At 42.3% G+C, this 10,873-nt stretch overlaps 1 protein-coding gene across 1 annotated transcript in view; it reads left to right on the top strand.

Moving 5' to 3' along the window:
- The window catches only part of myo18ab (myosin XVIIIA b), a gene marked incomplete at its 5' end in the record, with an annotated part of 119,006 nt that extends 111,915 nt beyond the window's left edge, over window positions 1-7,091 (top strand). Inside the window, 3 exons of the mRNA XM_079225066.1 lie at window positions 2,038-2,160; window positions 3,711-5,216; window positions 6,997-7,091. Of these exons, the coding sequence (XP_079081192.1) occupies window positions 2,038-2,160; window positions 3,711-5,208 (1,621 nt within the window). The 3' untranslated portion in view covers window positions 5,209-5,216; window positions 6,997-7,091. The remainder of the gene's footprint in view (window positions 1-2,037; window positions 2,161-3,710; window positions 5,217-6,996) is intronic.
- Window positions 7,092-10,873: the final 3,782 nt, after the last annotated feature.

Genomic DNA, 10,873 nt, shown 5'->3' on the forward strand with positions numbered 1-10,873 from the left:
GGAAACATGTCTGCTACCTGACATTGGAGCATCGTCTTTTCTGAGAAGTCCACAGTGCCAAAGACACTTGGCTGCTCTGTCCTCATAACCGTAGGCAGCAGCAAATCCCCAGATTGTCTAATAGCAGAGGCATGTTTTGTAAAGCTAATTACAGCTTAAGAGTCTGTCACCCTTCTCCCTGTCCCAGCATTACCATCCAAGGTTATTGTATTCCATTAAAGCCAGCAGACTATGCATTTGGATCTCACTGGGCAAGCCCTTATTTGAAATCTCCCCTTTGAAATCCAAGGATCTTTTGTCTCTGACTGCTAATGATTTTAATTATAGGTGGCACTGGGCCTCTCAGGGCTCTGTGTGCTGGAGAAAAAAAAAATTCTCTTTCTTCCCCGACAAGATGGGAGGCTTTCTGAAACCGATGCCGAGATGTGGAGCCGCCCTTCTGATGTCTCTGCAGGACTATTAAACTGTAACAACTTAATTTCACAGCGCCACACAAGCACTGGGCTTTGACGGCACTTAATGAGTGTTGCGCTCTTTCCATCTGTGTCAAATTTTATGACAAGCCCTCTATTTTACTCCGTGGCTCCCAGTGGTTTGTGAATGTGTAATGATAATTGAGAGGAAAACAGTGCGGTGTCCAGCTGTGTACCAAATCATTCTGTCAAGAAGCGAAGTTTTGAGTGTATGCATATGACTCCATGTGTGCGTGCCGGACTGGTGTTGACAATAATTACCCGTTAAGGTAAATCTGGACATGTTCTGCCACTTTAATGCACAGTTCGACCAAAACTCTTTAAGTGGTTTGTATCTAATCTTTATGAAGTATATGCAGTTATTTCCTGATGAACGCTGTTTAGACGGAAACATTGTAGATATACAAGTATGAAGTTAACCAACAATAGATCAAGCAAGATGTTTTTTATTCCAATTTGATGTCCAATGCAAGTCAGGTGCACTTCATCTAAAAGAATGTGTTGCTCTGTAAAGATAGAGCAATGTATGAAGGGAGATCATCCTTCTCCAATAACACAGATTTGAATAGTATGCCCATAGTTTATCATTCAAGTCTCTCATTCCAATGTATTTCTGCATTAACGGCCATCATAAGAACACCACTAGAGTAGTATCCTCAAAGATTGCACCATCCCACCAAATCCCATTGTGAAACCACATTGTATTGAAATGTAGGAGATGTACAACCTCAACAAATAATGACTTGAACACATAGTCTGTTTAACCAAGTCATCCGGTCCTTAGTGGGGCGACTGTGGCTCATTGGTAGAGCACGTTATCCTTCAATCAAAGGATCGGCGGTCCATATTGATGTGTCCTTGGGCGAGACACTTAACCTTGATTTAGTTAGTCCTGATGGGCAGGTGGCACCTTGCATGGTAGCCCCTCCCATCAGGGTGTGAATGGGTGACTGATGTCATGTAGTGTTAAAGAAAAGCCCTTTACAAGTACAGTCCATTTACATTGTACTCTTTGGTTGGCCAAACCTATACAATAGCCAGTTTGTAAAAAACATAAAGTTACTATATAAACTCTGTGGCTGGCTGTTGTTTCTGCCCCGGTGCTGCAGCTCTGAAGTGGCTTTGGGAGAGTAAAGGTAGAATGTGTGTCGGGTGCCAGCTAGACCTAGAACCATGATAGGGAAGCACTGATCTAACGGTGACAACAATGAGTTTCAGTGTGGCGTTTCCATCTACACAACCTCTCGTGGGCATGTTTGTGTGCTTACTGGAGCCTTTTGAGCATGTGCTGTCTTTTATCCAGTATGAATGTCATAATCCTTCTTTGCTTCCACACTAACACAAACCGCTTGTTCTCCATTCTCTGTCTCCACAGCTACAGAGAATTACAGGAACATTTCTACCAGTGTTGACTCCTTTCACACCAACATTTCTTTTACCTTTTTCTCTCCTCTGTGAATAGCCATAACTTACTTTTTCTCTCTTTTTTTCTATTCATAACCTTTGCCATCTCGTCTCTCCTTTGCTTCCACTGACTTGTTTTCCTGTCTCTGACTCTCACCAGTCAGGGGGATTCAGACACAGACTCTGAGGTGGAGAATCGTGTGGATGGGGTGAAGTCCTGGTTGTCTAAAAGCAAAGGTTCCACCAAGAACCTGTCAGATGACGGCAGCCTCAAGAGCTCCAGGTCAGTACAGAAGCAGCTGCTATTACTGTCTATGCTGCCGTTAGGAGGCAGTCTACCGACACTACCTTTCACTGCTTTACACTCTGGCTGGATGAAATGTTTTACATGATCTGACCCAATAAAGCAATCCCAGCCGAATACTCGGCTGAAATAAAGAGGGCTGCTTCTACAGAAATGTATTTTCAAGCTGCTTTGTCTTTATTGTTGCCTGCTCTATAAAGAGGGAATTTTTTTCTTCTAAAAACAAACCACCTCTGTGGTAGATTTATTGACATGCCCAATGGCCAGATGGTATAGTCTACCTGCGCCGCTTGCTGAGATAAATTAATGTGTCTGCCAGCTGACAGCTTCGATTGCCCCAGATTTGTCTCTTTACCAGAATATTTAACTGCCCTCCTTCAGCTGAGCCACTGCCAACTTTACAAAGTTTTTGAATCTCTCTTAGCATCATGTCCCCACAGACGAACACTGAGGATGAGTTCTTGTAGGCGCAGCTTTCAAGTTCAAGCGACTGTAATTGCCATTTGCACCGGCACAGCAGTCTTCTCTCAGACATTTAACAACAAATAGATCAAAATAATTGGATTTGATTAATTTTATGTCATTTTCAGTTCACACAAATTATGTCCTTGAAGTTTCTGTAACTCTCATTCAACATTAGAAAAAATATGAATGTCAAATGTTTTAGTATATTTCAGCAAAATTGCCGGACAATTTCCCACCCGAATGCAAAATGTTCGGTAACACTAATTGAGTTTCAGTACATATAACCTGTGTTTTAACTGCCACACAACGGGTTAGTGTTACCCTAAACCTCAACCCCATCAGTCTCAAATACCAAATAGAAAGAAATACTCTTTCTTGTCTGCAAATGCAAACATATGTTTGTTCCAGGTAGGTATACACTTATGAATTATACACTAGTTATGAATATTCAATTCAATTAAATGTACTTTGTATCGCCTAAAATCCCAAATTTGCCTCAGAGGGTTTTACAATCTGTACACATACGATCTCCTCTGTCCCGGGTCCCTCACATCGGTACAGGGAAAACTCTTTCCTGTACCGATTCCTGCTCCGAAAAACGTTTCCTGGAATCTTACACACTGGCCCTCCAAAGTTTGTTCAGATGTATTGCCCATGTTTCTGCTTTAAGCTAAAAGGCTATATGAATGTTGGCCCATTAGCCAACACATTTAGATTGCTTTAAAGTGGCTTTGTAAGATTTTCTTTCTTCCATTCTGATTCATTACGGTGGCCTTCATCGGTTCTTGGTAGGCTATAAAAGGTCTTAACGTTATGTGCTCAGGAAAAGCACTTGTTAGTTTCTTTTCAGTTGTTTTAAGTTGCATTCTCCTATTCTATTTTTTTCATTGCTTTACTGAACATAAGTTTGCCAAATGTCATGATATTTCTGTTTTTATTTGTCAAGTTTAATTTATTTATTTATTTTTCTCTTCACTTCCCTTCACTTGACCCAATATCTCATCTTTGTCATTTTCTCTCTCACTGTCTTCATTCTTTCGTCCTCCACTGTTGCTTCTTTCTAGATTTGCTGTAAATGTAGACGCAAAGGAAGGGAAAGAGGGTAAGGAGTGGAAAGAGGTCGATAAAGAGGGCAAAGACGTAGAGCCGAGCAGGCCAATGTCAGTGATGAGCTCGCTCAGCTACAGAAAACGATCCAACCTTAATTCCATCAGTGGCAAAGGGGATACCCTCTTTAGTGCCCTCAAGGAGAATGCAGAGTCAGAAGAGGCTCTATCCCTCCATAAGGCTAAACCTAAAAACTCAGATCTTCAGCATGATACCTATTCGGTCAGCTCCAGGAGGAAGTCCCAGGCAGGAAATGACATGCATGACAGAGAATCATGCATCTCCCAGGCCTATTCAGAGGCCAACAGCCGGGCTAGGAAAGGTACGGACAGCCGTTGGGCTGACTTTGACAAAGAATCGGTCATTTCCTACACTGCACCAAGTCGGGCCTCCACACGTCTTGGGTTAAGCCCAGAGAATGATGCCAAGTCTGCCATCAGCTTAGGTCTGTCAAGCCCACTTGGACGCCGCCAAAGCACCTCACGCTTAGATGAGGGCAAAGGCGGGCGGTCACTGTATGGCAGCAGTCCCAGTAGCCCCTGCTTTAGCAGACGGTCTGGGGGGCGCAGTCCTGGAAGTGTTAGCCGAGCTGACTCCCATATGTCACTGGCACGCAGCTGCCGCCTGAGCGAGTTTGATGTTGATATTGATGACAGTCGTAGTGTGGCCTTCACCGAGAGGTCGGCGCACAGTCCTCACGCCTCCACTGGCCGCAGCATCTCCATGCCACCACCACAAGCCAGATCATCAACGGCTGATAATGACCCAATTGATAATACCCAATTGGATATCAAACCAGTTAGTCATCGCAACTACCTCGACCCTGACCTGGAGAAAGCCATCAATGAGGTGCTGAGTTTCAAACCAATCAAATTTACGCGCAGGAGCTTGGAAGACTCCGATGGTGAAGAAGAGAAATCTAAGAATGATAAAGACGAAAACAAAAGTATCCGTAATGGAGATGGTAGTCGCCCTGCCAGCAGTCTTAGACGCTCTGCATCTGCAGTGGATTGCATGAGATCGTCCCGCAGTGGCAGCAGCTGCAGCAGTCGCCATCGCAGTAAGAACAAAGGCAAGAGCAAGAAAAAGAAGAGAAGCCATAGCTCAGAGTCCGACAGCTCAGGAGATGACCACCGTCACAGGAGCAGCTCCAAGAGGAGATCCAAGAAGTCCAAGAAAAAGTCAAAGAAGAGGGACCAATCTTCATCTTCCTCTTCCTCGTCTTCAGATTCCGAGTCAGACTCTGGGTCAAGTTCCGGGGCTTCAACCATTTCCTACCGAAGCTCCAACAGTGTGAAGAGGGCCCCGGATCGAAAGGTGTCCAGCCCTGAAAGCGAAAGAGAAGCTCGGCTGCCGAGTGAGAGCCAGCTTGTTAACAAAAAGGATGATAAGAAGAGGAAGAAGAGGGTGGACAACCTGATGATGAAGTACCTGTACCGGGCGGACAGCGACTGAGGCAGGCAGTAGGTGGTTGCCTGAAATGGACTTACCTTGACGAGTGCTTTTGAAGCATGTTGTGACCTAACAAATCAAAGACTATTTAACTCTCATCAATCAGCACAGTCAATGTTCTTCATTCAGTCTGACTGGGATTAGACATTTACAGTTTAGAATTCAAAATTCTGGGTTGCTTTTGATGATGTGTCTTGGGCATGCTAACAATTGTTGCTGTTTGCTACTACTACCCCTCTCAGTTTCATGTCAAACCATCGTGACCACTACCTCTGTGGCTGTGTTTCTGTTAGTCTACTAAGGCTTCCATTGAGGACTCTTAAGGAGCTCGGTAGTGTAGTTAGTGAGAAGCTGCACTCAATAGAAGATGTTAAGTCAGACTTTAATCACTCCCAAGATACCAATGAAATGTATAGCCCCAGACAGGCAAAAATAACAGGAATTAAACAAGAGAGGCTCTAATACACTTCTCCTTCCAGCCCCATAAGCAGGTATAATTAGACCCCAAGTATTGATTTAAAAATAACTCACAAATTGATTTGAGATGCATAGTTGACAGTAATTAACCCCCAGTTTGCAATGTATAAGCCATTTGAATGTATTTGCTTGTTCATTATAGTCATTGGAGATGATTTTATCATGTTTATATTTTGGTAACTACTTCATTTTCAGCAGGTTTTTAATTCAATACAGCTGATTCACATGACAACTGTAGCATTATGAGAGGGTGATGTCACATCTGTCGCAGTGCTTTGCATTTGGTATTTGAATGGCATTGATTCAGTCCCTTAGGAACAATAATAACACAAACGGCGTTGCATGCGAGTGTTGTATGACATTGCAAGAGTTGCTGTGCCCACTAAATGAGAGCGAAGGCTAACCTCACAACACAGCTACCTTGTGCTGGTTATGGGAGCTCAACAAGCAGATAAACAAAACACAAGCAAAAGAAGACAACCTCATCACCACTTAGACAAATACCTGTCAAGTTTAGAAAAACCCTGTACATATAGAAGACACAAGCAAATGAGAAACATTCACGATCAGACAAAAATCTGCAAATAGAGAAACGCTGCAAGTAACACAACCAGGAAAACAAATGAACTAGTAGATGGTAGGGGGCTAAGGCTCGGTGCGCTTATTTCTCCAATAACATCACAGTGACACAATAAGAGCCCTATAACTCAGATTAGCTCATCTTCAATTCAACTGACACGTTTCTATATTTTCAGGCATTTTCTATATTTCTGATATGTTTCTGTATTTCGTGTTGCCCCTGATTCAGGACCACTAGTATCACAGGCTTGAATGGCCATCTCACAATACCCTTAGGGCTTTTTTCCTACTCAGAAGCCCATGAGGAATGTTGCCAATACAAACAGCCGATCTTCTTATGGACCTTCTCCGTGAGAGGAAAAACAAACAAACCCCCGTGGTGAGGGACTTCCTACTGTGCTCAGGGCTGCTGCTGGTGGCTGGACTGTGTATTACAGCAATGCTGCTCATAAATACGGTAGTCCATAAACAGACTAAATAGTTTTTGTTACTTTCCATCTCTCTCGTAGTTTCCCTACCTGTTACTGTAGGTCATTAAGAAGATTGCCTTCCTGAGAGTTATTATTTAGTGTATTTGTCCTTTCTAAATGCAGCATTTGTCTTGCGATGAGGATGATTGTGACGTTTGCTTGTGTTTTATTACTTTGTGTGCATTAAGCTCTATTAGACACTGTTCTCTGCTCAGTTTCCTGATAACAACATCATCTTATTTCTACTTGTTCTCTCCTGCTCCAGCCCCCCTGGCCGGAGACACTACGGCTTCGATAGATCTGATGAAGAGGAAGAAGAAAAAGAAGAAGGCGGGGCGACCCACTCTCCATTCAGATACGGAAGCCAAATGAAAGAAGAGGACAGCCAGGACAGGCCTTATGAGACCACATCGTAGTCCTCGCTGTTGCCATCCGCTCTCTGAAACGTGTCTCATTACACCGTGACAGTTTGTCTTGCATGCAAAGTTGACCTCATTTGTGTTGAGTTGGACACATCCACACCGTTAATAACTCACATGTTGCCAACACTCCGCCAGAGCTTCCTATTGAAGGATCCTCACAGGATCTGGTCATATTGGACAAACTACACGGTGTTTTGGCACTCATTAGTCAATACACACACACACTCTGTTATTAACAACTCCACGCCACTGGTTGCATGCAAGCAGCATTAGCTCGGCTTGAGCAGCCGCTCTGTATGGTTGTAACTTAGCCAAAGAACTTGAGTTTGCAATGATAATAGATTCTTTCTGTCTCTCTCTCTTTGTCACTGTCACTCTCTTCTTTACATATAGTACACCACAATAAGATGTATTGACATCGTACAATGTATTGCCAAAAAGCCTTTGTTCAAGTGTGTGTGCACAGTGCTTTACTTATTGCCAATTGATGCAGAGTCCTGAGAGAAGTCCCATCCTTATTTCTTTTCCCTTTTTCCTGCTTCTTTCCATTTCGGGTGCCATTTGATTTAAGTGGCTCCTCTACAGCTGGCTCTTCTGCAGCTGTGGCATTTCATGATCTGCAGCCATACACTGAGGACACGCTCATCATCATCTGTTCACTCTTTGTTTCCCTGCAGAAAGTGGGAAGTTGTTCTGCTCCCTTCCTTGCATGGAGGGTGATTGCATTACTAACTGCTCCTCCACAACACAGCATTTTTCTCCATTTGAATATCTAGTTTTTGATGTGCGATAGATTTGGTTTTGCAGAGAACCGCCGTCGAGCAAATTCATTTCCATGAGGTTTGAGCTTCCCTCTGAAAAAGGCCTTGTTTTTCATTTGACTTGATTTAACTCCTTCTTTAGTGAGGAAGACACTTTGGCGTTGTGCTTGTTGCTCACATATCGCCTGTGTTTGTTTTACATGTTATGTGCTTTCCTTTTGCAGGGAATGTACTTGACTTTGGGCATCAGTCATATGAACGCTATCCTCAACCAGCATGTCCAAGGAGCAACTGGTGATGTTCTATGTTTCTTTTTGTCAACAAATCACATGAAAGGACCAAAACCAGCAGTGTTTTCTTGACCTTTGGGAAACTAATGTGTATCCGGAAGCTCAAAGGTCCACTTGATATATTTTCTGGAGCTTTCACATCTTTTGGAGGTCTTCATCAAATGGAGCTAGCATCGTCTTTTAAATATGGCCTATGTTAGTTGTATAAAAGTCACGTTTTCCATCCATAGTGCTTGTACACATTACTTTTTGGGGTTGCTAGTTTTCTCTATTGTGTGCTAGCAACACTAACATAAGCCTCGCAAACAGACACGCCCACGGAGTAGCCATTTATCATTGAAACAAATCATTACAGATTGTATACCTGATTCTTTCCCACATATCTCACACATTTTGAATAAAAGTGACAGGCCTAGCAGCCAATAGGCTGCGATAGCTTCTCAGCGCTGTCGGGAGGATTTGCCATTGACCAATAGGTCAATAGGTCAATGGTGCAAATTGAAATGTCAAAAATCTCAGCAGATTAACTGATTGCAGTGACACGAATATATCTCTGCTTGGTTTTATGTCTTCATGGGTTACGATGATATTGTAAGAAAAGTGTAGAATATCACCAGCATCTCCTTTTAAAGCCTCATTGTGTATTTTAACTGTAACTTTGTTAACTGGACACACTACAGCCTATATAACCAATACTGTGAAATCATGTCCGGTGTCTTTGAGGCCTGTTTATTTGTCAGGTTTTCTGTCTTTTCAACCCAATGATGCCTCGAAAAAGCAACAAAATAGGAACCTGCATTTTCACGGTTGCTTAATGAATATTTACTGAGCAGCATTGCAATGTTTTCTGAAAGCCATTTGAAGTCCAGGAGAGCTTAACGTGGCATTTAGGGCTGAAAACTGCAGGCGTTGGTTGTTGTGGGAGTAGTTAGGTGTTATTTACTATACATGCATTTTGTAGACTTGTGTCTTCATTTTTATTCTCTATGCAGTCAACACAAGTGTGGAAATGTGTTTTTGACCTTATTGACCCTGATAACAGAGTCTTGCTTCAACAGAATAAAAACAAAAGATCAGGCGTAATATTGCTGACTGCGCACCGTATTTATATATAAATATGTGTATGATTGATGCTAGCTTTGAAAATAGTTCATGTTTATTTTCATTATTGAACAAATTGACCACTTGTTATACATTTTGCATTACAGTTTAATATATTGTAAATAAATGATGGTGATTGTTTTAGAATGCATTGAAGACTGGATTTGTCTGAGTTGATGTGTTTCCATTTACACTTATTAAATATGGCCTTTGCATGTGTTCTTGTTCTAAGGTTTCCACACGGCATGCAGATAAAACCAAAAGTGAAACAGTTGTTTCCTGATTCATTCACTTTGGTGAATTTCATTTCTCAAAGCAGACGACAGTTAACATTAGCGTTGTCTCTGTGAATGCCTAGAGACTCAACACCCACTCATTTCATTATTTTCTTTGTTTGTTTTTTGTTTAATTCATGGGAAAGTGAATATTTTCAGTTCAAAGTTGAGCTCTAAGAACCAATAGCTCTCCAGAAATCAACACATTTAGCTGAAGGCAGCAAGATGTGTGTTTACATGATGATAAGATGATTTAGAGTCTGAGTGATGAATGCATCAAAATCTCCCTTAACAAACCGACCTGTATGACCTCTATGGGTGTATATCCACAGATGAACCCAAACAATCCCGACTTGTGATGAGCCAACCTTCTTCAACATGATGAAGCCAGACTATATATTCTGTGTCCTACAAAATATGTTTTCTCTTGAAGATTTGATGCGACGTCTCTGTTTTATTTCTTGAGGTTCTGCAGCTTTAGTTGTGTAGCAGCGAGGTAATGTCGCTCCACCACTTTCACACGTTCCTGGTCCCCAGAGGATTAAGACGAAGGATTTTGCTCGAGAGGCACTTTGATGTTGACAACTGTTGGATGGACCGCCATGAAATGCTCAACAGACTCATGTTCCCCTCATTGTGATAATACTGTAAAGTCATCCAGCGTCATATTGAACAACATTTCTCTTTTCAAACTCGTAAAGTCTAAAGAAGGGGTGTTTATGGAAACTAAACTATGGCAAAACTCTTGTTTTCCATAAAGATGATTCTGTGATCATGGCTGTAATATCAGCATGTGTCACATGCTTTGGAAAAGGATCACCATTAATGTTAGGTACTTGCCAACTGGCCTGAAATGTTATTGTTATTTGGTTCATTTGTTAAATGTAAGAAGACGCATACTGTATGTCAGTGGAACAGACCACCAGGGCGTTTCTAGGATTCAAGGAAAGGGGGGGCTCAGCCCCTAGAGAACCGGCATGTGTGCGCGCACAACGTGCGGCAATTTTATTTGGGGCCCATTTGGGGCCCCGGATATCCATTGTGTCAGACAGTTCATAGATTGGTTCAATCAGAAAGAGTGTGATTTTGCTCTGTAGTTTTGCATTCATTCAGTGTATGATAACAGAAGGAAAGAATTTCAGGGTCATAGTGAACACAAATATGAACTTTTCTCAAATAACGAGAGAGAAATACTTTTCCTGCTTGTAAAGGAAAGACGGATAAACTAGCTTTCATATCCACGTCACTCCCAAATCTAATGGATGGAGAATGGACCTGACAGTGTCAACTTTT

This window comes from Taurulus bubalis (genome assembly GCF_910589615.1).
Source record: "Taurulus bubalis genome assembly, chromosome: 10".
NCBI classification, from domain to species: Eukaryota; Metazoa; Chordata; class Actinopteri; order Perciformes; family Cottidae; genus Taurulus; species Taurulus bubalis.